At 38.3% G+C, this 19,400-nt stretch overlaps 1 protein-coding gene across 12 annotated transcripts in view; it reads right to left on the bottom strand.

Moving 5' to 3' along the window:
- Positions 1–691: 691 nt before the first annotated feature.
- The window catches only part of Rgl (Ral guanine nucleotide dissociation stimulator-like), a 73,141-nt gene continuing 54,432 nt past the window's right edge, over positions 692–19,400 (bottom strand). For all 12 annotated transcript variants that reach the window (XM_067787416.1, XM_067787417.1, XM_067787419.1 and 9 more), the window contains 5 exons: positions 5,916–6,017; positions 4,820–5,701; positions 4,606–4,758; positions 2,568–2,717; positions 692–2,428 (listed from right to left, as the gene is read on the bottom strand). In XM_067787416.1, the coding sequence (XP_067643517.1) occupies positions 1,394–2,428; positions 2,568–2,717; positions 4,606–4,758; positions 4,820–5,701; positions 5,916–6,017 (2,322 nt within the window). In that variant the 3' untranslated portion in view covers positions 692–1,393. The remainder of the gene's footprint in view (positions 2,429–2,567; positions 2,718–4,605; positions 4,759–4,819; positions 5,702–5,915; positions 6,018–19,400) is intronic.

The following is a 19,400-nucleotide window of genomic DNA, read 5'->3' as shown; positions in this document are numbered from 1 at the left end:
AATTTCTAAATGGGGTCGCCCCTCCGCAGTTGTTTGGCAAACACTCCTAGTGTACTTTTACTATCAAAAGCTTTTAGTGCGAATTCATTTGCTTCCAGCTGCTGTGCGGAGTCGGTATAAAATACGTAGGTCCGGTCCTTCAAGGAGCACGACGCAAATTGTATGAGAAGCTCAGTCTAAATCTCCTCGGCGGTATATTACGCTTTATATAAATTTATTTTATTTTTTGAAGATTGCTATGCTGTTACGTTCTCAATCTTTTTCAGTTCTGAATTTTCATATTTTACGGTTGGGATGGCTCCCATTAGACTGCTCTTCATGGACTGCTGTTGGTTTGTTTATCGTGTTTATGGAAACATGATTCGCCACAAAGAAAGGTTTTACTGCACCATCTGAACTGGAAGTTTTTGCATTTAATTGTTAAAGTTTAAAATGAAACTAATTCTCGTTTCAGGCATCGTTCAAATACTGTGAAGCACATTATTTAGATTTCTTTGTGGGACCCAAGTGAAGGTCTAATATACTCGTTACAGTCTTGGCATTTAAGTCCAATTCAACAACAATTATTTCTTAAGAATTCCAAAAGCAAAAGAGCTTTCGTGCTGTCTCTTGTGTTTGTAAATGGAACTTCTACATCTAAATACTCACTTGCCATCGAAAATTTCAAAAGCAATTGAGTTTAAAAAACATATTTTCTAATTTTTATATCATTTCAAATGCATATCTATAAAAATTTTATTCGAATTTTTCACATATTTTTGTGCAACACAATTCATTAATTTATCCCATTGATTTTTTTTGACAAATATACTGAAATATTTTTAAATACACGCTTCACAATGAAATCTTAGTTACACTTATTACATACATATATTAATTTCTTTTAAAATATATGCATATAATTATCTGTTTAAAGCATTACTATAAAGCTTAAAAGCTTGGCATACACAAAAATAAATAAACAAATAAAATTTTCACAAAAGTATAAAAAAGTATCATAAACGCTAAGACGTAAACTAATTTTCAAAATTTACAAAACTTTACATTCATAAATTATAAATTTAGCTATTTATAAACTTACAAAAAATACATAAATTTTACAAATAAAATACAACTAAAAATTACACTTAAATATAATTAATTATTTACATTAATTATTTGTCCATGTTTTGAGATTATTTAATAGTTTGCCAAAAAGCGCAATTATCATTTTGTAATTTTTGCATTTTTTATTGATATTAATATCTTTTTCCGTGTAAATTTAAGTTCTACAGCAGCTGCTGTGAAAGCACTTCGCTTACTCTACGCAGCGCGCTTAAAGCACCAAAGCTTTTGCAGCATAAACAAACACTAAACTGAATAGCAACTCTTCTTCGTAAACATTCCCGAAGCACTAGCTGCCATTGCTACTGCCATCTTTCTTTTTCGGCCGCAGTATGAAATTCAAATTATAATTCGTATTCACCGCATAATAAACATTTGCATTCTTCGGCATCACCAGCTCTTTATCAGGCAGCACTTGCGCTAGCGTATACTGTTCCGGATCCGCCTCGAGTCCGAGCTTCATCATGGCATTGCGTATAACTTGCGGTGTGCGCTCATTATTCCCCAACATAATGCTCTTATACAACACAATACCATCCAATTCGATATTCTCCGTTTCATACGTAACGCGTATTATATAGAAATCGGGCGCATTGTTTGTCTTCGCACCCGGCGACTGCACTAGTTGTGCGTTTATGAGCGGCGAACCAATATGATGTGAATTATTGTGCCTACCACTAACCGTACTGTCACGCACGCCATTCGTCGAATGCGAGTGTGTCATTCTCATATTCGATTGTTGTCCACCTGAGTTACTTGAATCCATCGATAGATTTGAGACGCTACTCGAGGCAGACAACAACGATGCATTCGGCGCTTGTGCATCACGATCGAGTGAATTGTGACGCGAGCTATAATGCGAACTATAACTGTTATTTAACTCACAGTAAAATTGCGAACCAGCACCACTACTCGAATTCGATGCTATTGAATCAGTCTTACGATGTCCATTACCGCTCAGCCCACCACCAATGGAGTTTGATGAGGAGATTGTTGTATTCGTAAACGATGTTGAAGCACGCGACTTACGTGATGCAGGTGGTGGCGATTCCAGTTGGCACGAGAGCGTATGCGCCTCCCGTTCATCCAATACCAGCATTGACGCAAACCAACGATCGAAATTTGAATCTTCGCGTAAATTGTAAGTATTTGCGGCACCCTGTAATAGTTTTATTTGCGCCAACACCTCAAACTCTTTACGTTTCTTGTCAAAGTTGATTAGTTGTTGTTCACCTATCGTATCTGGTATGGCGGCATGTATCATAGTTAAATCGGTGAGAAAGGTGCCCAGGTATGGTATGGTGCCATGCGATGTTTGTGTGCTCTGTGACATGGAACGAAAGAAGAAGAAATAATTAGTAGGCTCAGCTCATATAATTATATGCATTTATGTAAAATGGGCAAGGTGAGCATTTCAAACTTAGGTCAGTTTGATTGGTTTTGTTATTGCAATATGCACTCACTTGTTTTTGTATGATCTTTTGCAGATGGCGATCGTGCTCACCCACCGTATCGGCAAATTTTGCAGTACCCTCACGCATGAGTACTTCACGTTGCGCCCAAGCATTGTTGTCCTCCGAAAATATTCTGGCAAGTTCATTGAAAATTTCCATCTGTAAATTGAGTAAAGCACAATTAGTTTGATTTGTAAAACAAAAACAAGCGAATAAGAGATCGCAATAACTGTCAACGAGTCTCGAGTCTGTTTTTGAAACATTGAAGATTTGGTTTAATTAGGTAATGGGCAGATCTTTTTGCATTTTGCTGAAAATGGTCAGTTAAAGGAGAGTCAGCACGAAGGAAGTTTACACGAGATATCTAGAGGTTCTATCCTGGAAATCATCTAATTGGGTTTGAATTTAGAATTGGCTATTCGTCCAGAAATATCAGCAGGACAAAAACGGGCCAAGCTATGGCAACTGTCATCAAACCCGGCGTTATTCTGACTCGCTCATATATTAGTGGCAGCTGTACTATCCGCCATCACATTCGTGAAGTTAGTCTAACGGGTATACCGTAAATACTTTAATCTTTCTGGATGAAGAAGGTTTTACTTTGCTAGATTACCCTCAGCTCAATGGGGATACTCAATAAGAAGTATGTCCTTAAGTTGATTAGAAGACCAATATGACCTGATGGAAGGTTTAGCACAAGAGAACTAACTAAGGAGCACCGCGCAATACAATTTTAATTCTGGCTCGGTGAAAGTTCTTTCAGCGCTGTATCTCTTGACGTCCCAACAGTGTTCCCAGCGGGTTTGGGGGTTAGAATATACCCGCGCTAGGTATACCTGTTGTAAGAGGAGACTAAAATACCAGATTCAAGGGGTTGTGTAGCGCAACCCTTTCTGGTTGCCAGCGCAATATATAGCTTCTCAAAACCCAGAGGGAGGGCCTTGCAGGTCGCATGTGGTCATAACAAATCGTTCCCGAGAGGGTCGGGCTTGGTACCGGAACGTACCGGATCTGCATCCGGCAAAGGACCATCAACATCGATAAGACTCCCCAATGCCTTCGGGGAGTGTCCTTATCGCTACAACAACAACAACGTCCCCACAGTTTCGGACATGTAGAAGCAGCATAAACTAACTCCTTGACTAGTGGTTATTTTTTATCGACACTGACAAGGGTCAATTAGAGATCCCACAAGCCCCAACTGAATAAACTGAATAACAGTATTTAAGGGTCAAGTTCGAATACACACACATACTGCTTGAGATGATGGGAGGGCAGCAGCTTTTCAAACCCAGAGGGTGCGAAGGACGAGAAGAGCTGGCTTATGCCTTTGGGACGGATGAAGTAGTAAAGGGCACACGGTGTTAGAAATCGCCCCTAAGGCGGATTGGTTGGTGGTTCGCAACAGTTGGGCAACTGATAGTGGGGGCAGCCAAGCAACTGGGTCGAACAAGCACCAAAACAAACGGGTAGGAGGATCGGGACGAGAACAGTTCGAGCATCGGTATAATAGCGGGTGGCCAGTGTTCGAGGCGGCAGCGAGGAATATCAGGATGCCAAAAGTTCGGCAATGGTATGAAAGCAATGTTTTATCTCTCAGGGGTAGTCGTGGACAGAAGATTTTTCGTTCGACGGGGTGGTTATCCATAAAAGGGCTTTGGAGACACGGGATAATGCTGGCACACTTGCTGGATACCCGCACTTCTGTATTTGGACACTATATAAAAGGTGATAATGTGAGACGGGGCTGTTGCGGTGTGCGCCAGAGGCCGAGTTTCCTCCCATCTCGCAGACTGACAAACCTACGATCGAAGCCTGAGCGGTGGGAAGGGAGCTACATAGTTATTAAAGCAACGGGGGTATGTTTCATTTCAAGGCATTTTACGTGCCAGATTCCAAGCCTAACGCACAACGCAGGAACGGGATCTGGATTTTAATCGCCTTTCACGACAGGCATATATTCTAAGCTCCCTATAATCCCGAAAGCCTTACTAAAGAAATAATGCATTTTAGAACACGTCTCATGCATTTTAGAAGTCTCACTTACCTTTTCTTTGGGTAGCACCGCCCACACTTTTGTAAGTCTATAAATTGGATTCGATTGCAGTCCCGAAATTATCGCCTTCAACGATGAGAAATTCTTCAGCAAGCGCAATTCTTGTGCAATATCAATCCAGGTGGCAATATTTAGAGCGCGCTCCTGAAAAAAAAAATTAAGGTGAATATAAAGACGCCTCTTTCCACACAACTCACAAACTCACCTGTGGTTTAAGTCTTGGCTCAATTAAAATACTAGAAATAACCCTAAAGAGTACAGCATTGAATTGATTTATTGTAGCCACAACCGTTTCTGAGCCACTTTTATCACGACGCGCCCACGTTGCACCCAAACACTGATGAGGTATCAAACGTTTAAATAACTCCGAGTCCATGCGGGTCAGCTGTTCGGCAAAGTGACGCACTGGCACGTGTGGAAAACGAAATGCCTGCAAAAAATGTGTGGGCCCACGAAATGCGGGCGCCAAACAGAGACCGGCAAATTGTTCCGTGAAGTCTTGATTGTAATGCTGATGCAGCAATCCGACGCTCATGCTCATATTCATATTTATATTATTGCCATTACCAGCATTACCACCAAAGCCGGTGGCCAGCCAAGGTGGCATACTACTTTCGCCATACATCTGCTGTCGCAATATGCGCTCCAATCGCTGCAAGACTTTCACATGCAAATCTGAGCGTGACAAGCGTTTGGAAGCGAATGTTAATATCTGACGTAGGTTGTCTTCATTCCAATCCTCTGGAAAACCATCCAACCACACATGCAATGCTGAGACTAGAGTTTTCTTGTGCTGCTCGTGTATTGACGCTGTAGGATCATAATTGACGTCGTCGAGTTGTTGATGCTCTTCGATTTCTTCCAAATGTTTGTCATGCAGTGCATCATAGCGTCTTATAAGTAAGCTTAGCACCTCTTTGGGTGTGGAGAAAGTGCGATATGTTGATAGAAATACATTGATAAATGTTGACTCCAATTCACCGTCGTCTGTCGCTAACGCTTCAACTAGGCGCGCCAATGTGGCCGCCTTTACGAAGCGTACTCGTACAGTTTCCCATTCCAGGTGACTAATTTCATCGTCCGAGTCCTAGAATGAAAACAAACAAGCAAATATTAGAATGTGTGCATAGAGGATAAAAAAAGTTATTAAAATTCTTATACATTTTCATTTAGGCCAGTCAAGCTGTGTTTGTGTATTTTAGGCAAACACATTTAATTAAAAATTTAGCTCACTCTTTGGCTAGCAAGTGGTCGTGTCAGTCATTCAGTTCGAGTTACTCACACAGCTGGCTATTACTTACGTTATTCGCCGTTGGTGTTGGTCGATGATAGCGCACCTTCTTAAGGTAGACCGTAAAAATGGCATTCTTCTCATGCTCCTCGCCCCAAAGACGCCACGTGGGCTAAAATGGTACATAAATCAAAAAGGAAAATGAAATTTTATTACAAAATTCAATTATCGGTAAGCATTTGATGTTTGTAAGGAAGAAAGGCTTGGAGTGAAACTTATGACTAGGTCAAGTATATCTAAACGTTCATATATATTTTTGCTACAGGCGTTCATACACAAAGAGTAAATGAAGGAAGGTGTATGTGGGCTGACAATAAATTAGTTTTTGACATTGGCATGATATATCGTTATCCTCAAAGTTCGATGGTATGTTAAAGCAAATAAAATATTTGATGTAGTTGATGTGGTAGCTGACAAAATGGGCGACGATTAAAATCAATAAACAGAAAAGTTCCATTAGGATACACTTCGGAAGTTCGAGTTAACCGAGTTCTTACAACATTTACTTAGATATGCAAAGACTAACAGGAAGAACAGAGAATTTACAGAATGGTGAGGCACTTTACATGGATTATCATCGAGAATTTGTTATGATGCTCTCACACACACAATCACACCATAACGGCGGGTTGGTAAAAGTCGTCGATTCAAGGTGAAAGAAAAGGGCGGTGGTGAATTCGTTGGACGGTTGGTTGAAGCCATAATATACGGTCGGTGAAAGAGGGGTCCAGTGAATTTGGCCTACGAATATTTAAAGTCAGATGTGGAGTCGTTTAACAGTTTATCGTTTCATATCAATTAGATTCTGCTTACATTCCTCGACCTTTAGTATGTATTGTATATCGAACTGAGCGAGTCGAAGTTAAATGTATTTTAGTATATTTGGTAGTTTCATTGAGCTCGCTATTACAGTGTTGGTGACTGTTGTTACTTTTCTTTTTTCGCCCGTGGAAGAAGTCCCTGCTCGGGCGCGATGCGCATGCAAGCTCGTCACTTTAAATAAACCTTTTTTCAGCCTTTTTATATATTCCATGTATGAAAATACCTAATAAAGAATCTAACCGGACACTATTTAATAGACAATACCTCAACCAATAATATAAAGATCACCATAACCTTGAAGGATATAGGGTATATAGAAAATGATGTCGAGCCTGTATTTAGAACTCGTTAGAAAAAATTTCGAGAGACCAATCATTAAAATCTAATCACATAAGAAAAGCTTCCTTAAAGTTTGTGATATTAGTTAGAAATAGAGCTTCCGATTTTTTCTCGTAAACAAACAAGAACTTCGTGACTTGACAAATCGAGAGTTCCGCTTCTCGCGAGTACTCATATCACGAAATATTCTTAAATCACACTAGCTTATCGACAGTCAATTAAGTTGCTGTATTGCCTGTTTTATATGCAATTTTTTGTTCTATACGTGTGGTTTTGTGAAAACTTTCACTAATGTTCCAGATTTAGTTGAATGTCGAGAAGCTCGCCAACCTTACGGGTTTTTTTTAAGTTCGATAATTTCGCGAAAAGCCGATACTTGCGCAAAATCTCTTCTGGAAAAAGTGCGAGAAACCTTAAACTCTAATTGCGTCCTTCGTATGGAATAAAATAAAAACACGCTTCGGGAATTTTTTTTTTTCAATATATATGAATTTTGAGAGACCTATAACTTGCGTCTCGTTGAAGTAAAATTGATTGCGCTGTTAAAGTGCATACTCAAAAAAAAATTCGAAAACACTCTAAATTGAAACACTAAATTTCATTAAATTTTCTTGAATTTTCAAATTTTTTTGAAAACGTTTTTAGAATAAGTTTGTATGGTAACTGTCAAACAACCAAAGAGACGAATTCTGTTTAACTGAAATAAAATGTGCTACAAACTGCAATATCGCTTTATATGGTGATCTTGCAAACTTCTTATTAGGCATTCGGTTTATGTACGCAAGGGAAAAAGCAAAAACGAGCAATATTTTCGAAGAAATATTTGGGTTATAAATAAATGTTCATATTTCCATTTAAAACCAATCTACTATTTTCCAGACAAGTTAGCATTAAGTGACTGTAGCGTCAAATAAACAACCAGCATCCGCTCAATGAACTAATGAATGCAATGTAAATTATAATTATGAGACTCATAAACACAGAAACAGATTCCATTACAAATAGAAATTTCCATATGAATATGAACGCACTGGGAGTATTTAAAAAATTAGTTACAAATGCGCTGAAAAATTAAGTAAAAAGCACGATCAACAATGCAAATGGACCGCACAGACTGAGAAACATGAATATGCGGACGGTTCAGAGTGGCTGATATCTGACTTTCAATTTGTATAATTTTATGTGTGGCATTACAATTAGACTTAAAAAAAATCAACTAATTTTTCACACAATTACGCGTTTAGCATATTAATGTGCGCCAGTTTGGTTGTAACAAAGCGCACACAGCAGCCGACAACCCCGCCTAAAGTCCGGCATTACCGAGCCATTGTCTATTCACTGGCGTGAGATTCGCGTTTTCTAATTGGCGCTCAATGGAACGCTTTCACTAGCTAAAAGCGGCCTCGTTCATGAATTCAATTATGCATCCGTTTAATGTTAGACATCCAAAATTTTTTTGCCACATATAAGGAGCAATCACCTACTATGGGTAGAAGCCAAACCACAATAGTCGCACTGCAAGTTCATTCAATAATTTATTATTACATAATTGGTTTATTGCATGTACAGCGTTTATGTAGATATAATACATGTGATTCAACGCACAGAGTTCTTATGAGTTAGCCTTGCATGCAGTTGTCTCCCAGATCGAGAAATCCTTAGCGTTCAGGGAATACACACTCATAGCTTTCCTCGGCATTGAGGGAGCTTTCAACAACGTTACGCCCTCTGCGATACACTAATGAGCTTGGGGGCCGATTCGGGGCTAGTGAAACTTGGTCAACAGTCACTGTTGCGAAGAAAGGTTCACGCCGATCTGGCTGATTCAACTGTGGCCAAATACATACAAAGAGGCGCCCCGCAGGGGTGGATAGGAAACTATCCTGGAGGGAAAACGCTCAGGAGTGTGTGAAAAAAGCAACGGTGGCACTGTACAGCTGTAGAGGAGCTGTTGCGCGAAGATGGGGTTTATTACCGGATATTACCCTGTGGCCCTACGCCGCTGCGGTTAGACCAATTCTCTTACACGGGCCAGTGGTCTGGTGGACGAGCTTAGATACTAAATCAAACCTACGGGTATTCCAGAAGGTACAAAGAAGTGCTCTAATCTACGTGGGGGTGCCACCCCTGCGGAGGCGCTGGACACTATTTTTAATGTTTTGCCAACAGATTTAATGGCCAAGCAATGTGCGGCCTTTTCTGCTCTGCGGCTGCGAGAGTTATCCGGATGAAGAGACAATTTGGATGGCCATGCAGCTGTCCTTAGGTATCTGGATTCGCCTTCGTCGGACTATTGCGCTCCGACTGTATTTTTCAATATGAAGTACGAGGTTATTATCCCGGATAGGGATTATTGGTTGAAGGAGCCGCCGGACCTGAGCGATAGGCTGCAGATATATACTGACGGCTCCAAACTGGATTATAAGGTGGGTAGCGGTGTCTTTGCACCTCAACTAGGGTGGAATCTATCATTTAGCCTGACCGATCATTGCAGCGTCTTTCAGGCGGAGGTGGCTGCTATAAATAAGGCCGCTGATCACCTGGGAAAGGCTGTTCACGGCTATAACCAAATTTGTATTTACTCTGACAGCCAGGCTGCACTAAAAGCACTTTCATCAGTCACATGTAAGTCCAGGACAGTAGAGAAGTGCCGCAAATCTCTTAAGCTAAGCAAACTTCCCTCAGTCTGGTATGGGTGCCTGGACACTCGAATATACCGGGCAATGAGATGACTGACGAACTTACAAGAGGGGGCACATCCGTTCCGCTTTCGTCGTCCGGGAAGGGATTTAGCATGCCGCTCGCTACCTGTAAGGTCATTTTGAAAGGGACTTTCCGTAGGGAAGCGAGTGTGAGATGGAGCAATCTTGAATCCTGCTACCACTTCATGCTCGTGTGGTTTCAGTGGGACGCGAGACGCACAAAAAGTCTCCTTCTTCTTGGTAGGGGGCATATCTCTGGTGGTTGGACTTATAACCGGCCATCGGGAGGCACGCACAACGGCTGGGTGCTCCCTATAATGATTACTGCAGGAGCTGCAAAGACGAAGAGGAGATAGAAAGAGTCAAACATTTTCTGTGCGATTGTCTCGCGCTTTGGCACAAGAGGAAAAAATCTCTGGGATCTCCCTGCTTTCATGATCTTTGTGATCTGGCTTAGTTGGAACCTAAGAAACTCCTGACGTTTGCTGTATCGAGCTGTTGGTTTGAGTAGGGGAGAGATCCACGTGGTATCGCAATGGGACCTTTTTGGGCCTAAGTGCACTGGTGCTCGCACTCTAGCCTAACCTAACCTATGAGTTAGTTAAGTTAATAATCAGCTGATGAGGTGGCAAATGTTTGAAATTAAGAAAAATACGGCATTTCTTGCTTGTGTAAAATTCAATTTTTGAGGGCAAACAACATTTTTTATATAATTGTGCCTCTTCCTTATAAAAAAAAATCCAACCAATATGAATACTTCCTTATTATTCTTTCAGTTTTCTGCTTGAATAGTCTCGTCTATGCTTTACTCATATTTGGTATGTGCATAAATATTTATTTTTCCCTGAAGATGTAAGCATGCCAATTAAGTTATTTTCAACGGAGGTACAAAATTTCACAAGCACGTTTGTTTACATACATGCCAAATTTTATTTTATTTATGTAAAGCTATGGAATTCCACGCATTACCCAATCGACAGTGAGTTGTGGGAGCAAGGCGGATTTACTTTTCAATTTTCACATTAGAGTGTTTCATTTTCTGCCGATCTGTTTTTTTTTGTGTTTAAAAATTCTTCAATGAAAAAAAAATTATAAATAAAAAAGTTAAGAAATGTAAGAACAATAATTAATGTTGTTTTTATGTTTCTTAACTTGAATTATTTTAGAAATCGAATACGACACATAAATAAGTGATAAGCTATAGGATTGGCTTGGGGTCTAGCAGCCCCAGAATGGATTTGTCTTAAACATTTTCTTTCTTCTATACTAATTTAAAGATTTATCAAACTAGGAAAAAAAATATATTATAACAACAAAAATTGCAAGAAGCCATTGTTAAGCTGGCGCTGGCCTTCAATGCATTCAAATCGAAAGGGCGCAGTTTACACTAAATGTTGTTTCTCTAGAATTCTTACATACAGTTAAATAAAAATAAATGTATGGCGCGATAACCTCCGAAGAGATCTTAGGCCGAGCTTCGCTTCCAATTTGCGTCGCGCTCCTCTTGATTTTTCCTACAAATCGGCGGGACGGGACCTACATGTTTTATGCCGACTCCGAACGGCATCTGCAAGGCAGATGAGTTTTCATTGAGAGCTTTTCATGGCAGAAATACGCTCGGAGTGCTTGCCAAACACTGCCGAGGGGCGACCCCGCTTAGACAAATTTTCTTCTAATTGAAAAAACTTGTTTATAAAAATCTGATGTTGCGTTACCCGGGCCGTGAACCCAGGATCTTCGGTGTGGATCGCGGAGCACGCTACCATCACACCACGGCGGCCGTACAGACAGTTGCGAACACGAAAATAACAGTTTCAATTTTTATCAAATTTTGCCAATATTTTTTTTTTTTTTTTTGATAATTTAAGTGAGTGTTGTATGTAAAAAAAAACTTACAAACGAATCTCAAAAACCGAAACAATTCAAAAAGTAGTGAAATTTTTACGAAAATTTCGAACTTTTCAGAAATTTTTTGATTATGCAGCTTTTTAGCCCAATCAATTTTAGTCCAACAACGTACATGTTAAGAAATTTATCCAAATTCGCATTGATTTTTGACATTTTTTTTTTCGAAAGATTCGTATGCAAATAAATATTAATCTGGTTAGAGCTGCAAAAGTATCGATGTTCGGCATACTCGATATTTTCGATATTTAAGAGGGAGGGTATCGATATATCGCGATATATATCGAATTTTTTGTTATAGTGAAAAGCGCTTACTCAATTTAAAAGCAAGCGAGTCTTCAAAGCGTAGCTTAAGATTCCTGAGGATGACTTCAGACTGAAGTCGAAATATTGAAAAATAAAAACAAAATAAAATACACATCCAAGTGTTTTATTTAAGAAAACCCGGCCTTGAGCTCAACCAAAAATTTCAGTTTTTCTAAACACTAACGGCCAATAACGAGACAAATTACATTAAAAAATATATTTTTAAATGTACTTTTCGGAAAAAATACAAAAAAAATTTAAAGTTTTTTTTTTCAATTAAATAAAACAAAAAAATTCTCAGTCCACTCCGGGATTAGTGGGGATGATTGCAGAATTGATTGAAGTTTTTTATGAGAAAAAAAAAGGGCGAAATTCGAAAAATCTCGAAAAACTGAAAAATTACAAAAAAAAAACTTTAAACATTTTTTTGAATTTTTTCGGAAAAGTACTTTTAAAAACATATTTAAAAAAAAAAACAGATCCCAAACGGTCAATTTTTGAAAAAGTTATAGCATTTTGAAAACAAAAACTGTGTTTTTTTTTAAATTCATAACTTTTTTGAGTTGGATGAAAAAATTTTAAAAACTTCTGAAAAACGTCTTTCGTAAGCTAGAAAAAGAAAAAAACTTTCAGCCAATTCTAAAGGGGTCGGGTTCAAAATTAGTCGAAATGGGATGGAATACCCCATATATATATGTAATATTGTCTTCATAACTTCGAAACGATCATAAAACACATTCTGCAAAGTTGTCCGCGATGGTAGTTTATTCAGCGAAGCCAGGGTATATACAAAGTTACGACACCCTTTGTCATCCACTATGGGAAAAGGTCGAACGTCTGCGGTGGCTAAACCCCAGTAGGGTGCTGGCAAAAGCCTTTTACGTGATGATGGATCTTCATATGTTTTTTCATATAAAAGCTAATCTTATTTGGCAGCTATGTAAATCTAAATTTGCAGTTGTATGCGATCGTTCTAGATGGTGAAACAAATTGGACGTATTACCACTAGTTGTATAACATTTTTTGCAATAGTATTACTGATTTTGTCAAAATGGGTTCAAATGCTTGACTTTGTACTTCGTAGCTTTTTGGCAACACAATTTTCGTCTTCAAACTCAATGATGTCTTCTGTTGTGTGTATATATACATATACGAATACATGTATGAAAAAAAAAAAATAACGTAACTTTCACATTGAACTTTTGTAAGAATTTTTCAATATTCAGAGCCACCAACTTGTTAGGTATTCCTCTAAAATAAACACAAATCTAACATAATGTATGTAATTTTATTTATTCATGTTTTATTTGTCTTTCCAAAGTTTTAGAAGCTGGTAATTCTGCCGCTAGAAAAAGGAATAAGAAATGGGAATAAAGTACTCGATATTTAGAAAAAAACATCGATAATCGCACCACGAACCTGGTATCGATGTATCGATATTTATATCGATACTTTTGCAGCTCTAAATCTGGTTAGGCTCTAAAACCGCGAACTCAATAATATTCTGAAAACTGTACACTTTTCTTCTCAATTTTTTCGAAAAGGTTTTTGAGACTGCTTTGCAAATTTTCATTTTTAAAATTTATAATATTTAGTTTTTTCTAAATTATCAAAAATAAAAAAATAAATGATATGCACAGCTGTAAGTCAAACGAGACAAAATGAGGAAGTGCAAGGGGAAATCGTTTTAAACTAGTCTTTGCACAAAGGAATAAAACATAAAAAGTTAGCCGCAATATGATTTTTAATCTGGGTTATCTTGAAACAGTCTGGAATTGATAGTACAAAAAATTGAAAAATAATCTGGAGGTAAAGCCGAAATGAAAAAATTAATTCGAAGCTAACCATAAAACAATTCCCAAATGAACCGGCGATAGTCTAGAAATGATTAAAAAACACACACGAAACGACTCCAAGAATAGCAGCGAAATGGCCTCGGATATACCCAAAAAGTAATTTGGAAAATATATTTTAATTGTATCGAAATAATCGGAACAGGCACGAAAGTGCACGAAGAAATTCAAAAAATCTTGAAATAATCCAGAGGTATAACAGAATTTGCTTTTGTAACTCAATTACGCCAGAACGGCTTACAAAATCAAGATACACATAGCTTATGATCTAAAGGTATCTACTGGCTTGATTTTTTTTTTTTTTTTTTTGTTTTGATCCGGCAATAGTTCTCAAATATCCCCAAGCTATGCGCTGGAGTTTTGCAACAGCCATGAAAAGGTCCATTAACAGTCTTGACATAATCTGCAAATAGCAACGAAAAGATTTTGAACACAATCCCTAATCCCTAGATTTCGAAATGGTACTGAAATTATCTTGAAATAATCCCCAAATTATTCTGAGCACTATCTCGAAATAATCCCGATATAATTTTAAAATTGCACCGGTATGATTTCAAAAAAAAACTTAAAACTATTGCAAAAACGTCTCGTAATGATCCAGATATAATCCCAAAATGACCCTGAAACAACCAGAACAATGTCCCGAAAAGGATCCGCAGATAGTCGCTTAATTATTCCGAAATGTGTTTAGATCCAATCTCAGGTTATTCTTTAATCATACCTACAACTATCTACTTTTCCAAAATTATTTGGGCCAAAATCTATATGAACCATGAGCAGCTAAACTAATTTGGATAAACTAAAGCTAACAGACAGCTAATAATCTAGAAGCATCTACTGAGCAGTTTCTAAAATTGTTTCAAAGCAAATAAGTAGACGGCGGCCGTGCTGTGGTGGTAGCGTGCTCCGCCTACCACACTGAAGATGCTGGGTTCAATTCCCGGGCAACACAACATCAAAGATTTGGAAACATGTTCAATTGGTCGACAGTGATTTGGCAAACACTCTGAGTGTATTTCTGCCATGAAACGCTTCTCAGTGAAAACTCATCTGCCTTGCAGATGCCGTTTTGAGTCGGCGTAAAACATGTAGACATCGTCCCGCCAACTTGTAAAAAAAATTAAATGATTACAACACAAGTTGGAAGAGAAACTCGGCCTAAAATCTCTTCGGATGTGATAGCGCTTTGTATCTATTTGCTATTATTTATTTATTTTTAAGTAAACGAATAAGTTATTCCCAGACATAGAAACTTGCGTCAGTAAATACGTCAGAAATACATTTATCGAAACTTTCCACCACGGCCTTGCTTAAAAAAAAGCGCGTGTCTTTGCTCAAACAAAGTTTTTAATATCGCAAGCAAATTTTAAAATATTTGTATATTTTGTTTTTGCGTTTGTTTATTTTATTTCACGCATGGGGGCCTTTCACTTATAAAATTAAAGCATAGAAACTTGAAATTCATTCAATGATTTTTTCAGGATTATTACAGATTTTGCACCATAAACAAATTTAAATGGTTTGTTATTTATTACAAAAAAAAAGTTATAGAAAAAATGTATATATAGTAGAAAATTTTGTAAAAACCACAATAAAGCTGTTTGCACCATGGTATAAATATTACCAGGTAAAACCATTTACTCTTCTTGGCAGCCATAATGGTTTTTTGATTTTAAAAAAAATTTTAAAATCACTGTCTTAAACTTTGTGGAAATGCCAAACCAAAGTAAACACAAAAGAAAATTGTTGGTTAAAAATAAAATGCTTATAAAATAAGTGAAAAAATATTTCGAAAAGTTTTGAAATCGGTTTTTATGTATATGGCAAAAAAATGAGTTATCAATATAATGGATGCCTCAACACGTGCTATTTTTGCAAAGGGAAAGAAGAACGGATGTTGGAGATCACCCCTATTGATTTTTCATTCATCCGTCTTCACTTGGTTGATACGTCTTTAACACTTAAATATGCTGAAACTTCACTTTATAAGAGATCACCAGTCTCAAGTGTCCTCGCTACTGCGGAAAAACATGATCTTGGAGATATTCTTTGGTTTGTTTTGGTCCTTTTCCTCGCGGTTGGCAGATACATTTTTTAGCGCTTAACCGTTTAGGAGATGCTGGTCGTTGCGTAACGAGTCACTCCAGCTAACCCTGTTTCGCGATAACTGACGCCAACAGGGGCACCAAGAGGGATCAAAGTCTTCCCCCACCTGCTTCTCCGAATCCAGTGGCGATCTTCCCATAACATGCCCACGTCAGCAAAAAGCTCTTAGCAGCTTAGCTAAACACCATCGTCCAGTTGGAGTATGTATGATAGTTCGTGGAGGCTGCAATTACCGACTTAACGGTCAAAGTCTGCCGCCGTGGTGTAGAGCTAGTGTGTTGACCTATACATCAAAAATATTTAAGAAAATTTGTATAAATGGTATTGATTGTCCCTCGGCATTACCTTGGCACCAAAAGTTCGTCCGAATTAGCAGATAAATATTTGGGTCGGCACAAAACATGTATTCAGATGAGACAGTTCGTAGAAAAACGAATACACGATAAGTAGTCTTCGAATTGGATGGAAAGCTATAACTTAATCTCCTCAGATATATACACAAATTGTTATTATTAGTAGATATGTATCTCTTCCGTACACCTTGGCGGTAAGTCGGTTTTTCTTCTCGTCGCGCAGACGCTGATACATTTCTAAACAATTTGTTGAAGAAAATTCCTCAGAAGAGGATCGTGGCCTGATTTTTCCTTTTGCGGGAAACCGCAATACAATTCTTGAATTGAAAATTCTGGAATGCGGTTGACAGTTGAGATTTCTCATTTTCTGGTTATTTCCACCAATAAAAAATTCGGTTTTGGATAAAATGTAATAATATAATTGTTAGAACGCAAAAATGTATGGTAATTCTATACGACATGACACCGGTAATACGCGTCCAAAAATAGCGAGAGAGGTGTCAAAAAACTCGTATGAACTCGACAACAATAATCCGAAGGCGGAAAATAAAAATTTTAGATCGTTAAAAAGATATTAACGAAAAAAAAATTACACCGGAGTGCTCCGAAACCGAGGGTGGGATCCATAGTATTTTTGCGCAGAACACCATTCTGCATTGGCGGCCTTCGGCTGCGCTTATAAAAAATTGCAGTGGGTGCGTTCAGCACCGCTTTGGAGACCAAAACTACATATATCCGCAGAACACTTATGTTCACAATTTTTTTTGTGGGAACCACAAAGTCATCAAAATTACAACAACTACATGAAAATTTTCAAAATTTCTTTTGCAAATATCTCTTGACATACCCAAAATGTTTTACCTCCGCTTTCGTATTCGCGATCCTGGATCCAAAACGCGTCTTTTGATACCCCTCTTGATATTTTTGGACGTGTATTAAGAGTATCATGCTGTCGTATAGAATTACCAAATATATTACAGTTTGTTATATTTTTGTTATGAAAACAACACCAAAATAAAAAAATAAAAATGTGAGAGCAGTGAGAATTTTATAATTTTTTTAAACGTCATTTCGGCTCTCACCGGTTTTACCTTGTAATATTTATACCATGGCTTGTACAAACATAATTTATTAAATGCGTAAAACAACAACAATGGAATGCCTTTGAAGTTTTTCGAATCAAAAAAATTATTCAAATATTTAGCGTTAAGGGCCTTGCTTGAATATAAATTTTATTCAAAGTTATACAAAATTTCCATTTCATTTCCATTTTAATCTAGAATTAAAAAACTTGTTTTGAAATAAGAACTGCAATTATTTATTAAGCTAATTTAGCATTCAAAAGTATTCCACGTCAAAGTATTCTACGGTTTGTAGCTGACAAACAATTGCCATGACAACAAATTTCTTGTTTTTTTGTTTTGTTTTTTTAATTTAAGACGCTATTCATAAACAAGTTTGCAAATAAAACATAAGCAATCCCTGACCCTGGTAAAACAATTTGGTATTTTTATTTATATCCAGACTACTATCACGTGTAGTAACCCTGCAAGAAAAGCGATTAGTCTAGGATGAATCCGGGATGAGTCGCAATTGAGTGTGCGACTATAGCGACACCTCTTTATTTGGGTTGGAAAGATATCCTATCTATCATATGAAGAAACCAATTGCACCTATGTATACCTGAACGGATAGTGATGGAATGGTGCTCTTTATACCCTACGGGTACTGTTCTTTTTCTACTCTTCTTAATGCCTTTACGGGCACCGTTCCAGTGCTGCTCTTTGTATCCTATTCGGGTAATGTCGGACAGATCCTCTTCGTACCGCTACTGGTACTACCGGCTACTGCCTAGGTGTACTGTCGTACAAGTATCTTTTCTACCCGTAAAGAAATGTTTACCGATTTCATAGTTTTTTTTAAACTACCATAAAATTTTTTTCGTTTTGGTACTGTAAAAAATATAATAAAAGAGAAATTCTACATTAACAGAACGTAGGGTTAGTTGGTTGGTTGCTGTGCTGCCCGAGTACCAAGGATCCGAACCCAAGTAGCGCACGTGGCGTCAATTTGATGCACATATCTCCTGAAACCAATTACTGCTGAGTTTCTATGGCTATTCGGCACTCCGTTCGAACCATTTGGAGCGAACAATGAACCTGCTGATATCTATTATAGAGTATTTAGCTACTTCCGTAAGTTCCGGCAGTATATAATTTCCCATAGTAAGAAAACTAGTGTGTGCTGGAGCTGGATAGGTAGTGCGTGACTGCTTCTTTGCTGCCCTCCTCGAAGCAGCTCCTGCATATGCTATTAAAAGGGTTCCCTATTATCATAGCATGCAGGCCAAATGGCCAGAAACCCGTTATCGTGGCAGTGGCAATAAAGATTTGTTCCTTGACATATTTAGTAGGTACTTTTATTGTTGTTGTTGTAGCGATAAGGACAAGGGTCTTTTGCCGGATGCAGCTCCTATACCTTTCGGTAACAATCACCACTAAGGTACTAGCCCGACCATCTGGGGAACGATATAGTATGACCACATGAAACCTTCTAGGCCATCCCTCCCTCCCGCCCCCTAGATCCATGAGGAACAGGATTCGCCACAGGTAAAGGAAAGGTAAGGTTGACAATTGGGTTGGAGAAGCTATATATTGCGCTGGCAACCCCTAGATCCATGAGGAACAGGATTCGCCACAGGTAAAGGTAAGGTAAGGTAAGGTTGACAATTGGGTTGGAGAAGCTATATATTGCGCTGACAACCCCTTGAAAGCGTTACGGTACACAACCCCTTGAATAATTTTTGGTATTTTAGTCGCCTTTTACGAAAGGCATACCTGCCGCGGGTATATTCTAAGCCCCATAACCCGCTGTGGGTATTTATGTAGTCCTTTGTTCTCTTGCTGTTGTAATACGGCCAGGTTTGCTTGGTTACCTTGCAGGTGTCCGAGGAGTACCCGCGGGGACTGCTAACTTCTTGAGTCTGCTATACATGTTTCTTTTGATTGATGTAAGTGTGTGCATCCCGACCGCCTCTGTAGCCTACAGCAGTGCCCCTGCCCTTGCAAGTTCGTCGGTCTTCTCGTTGCCTTCGATGTTTCTGTGACTA

The sequence above is a fragment of the Eurosta solidaginis genome, chromosome 5, assembly GCF_040869045.1.
Source record: "Eurosta solidaginis isolate ZX-2024a chromosome 5, ASM4086904v1, whole genome shotgun sequence".
Classification (NCBI taxonomy): domain Eukaryota; kingdom Metazoa; phylum Arthropoda; class Insecta; order Diptera; family Tephritidae; genus Eurosta; species Eurosta solidaginis.
This window is presented reverse-complemented; position numbering and strand designations above follow the sequence as displayed.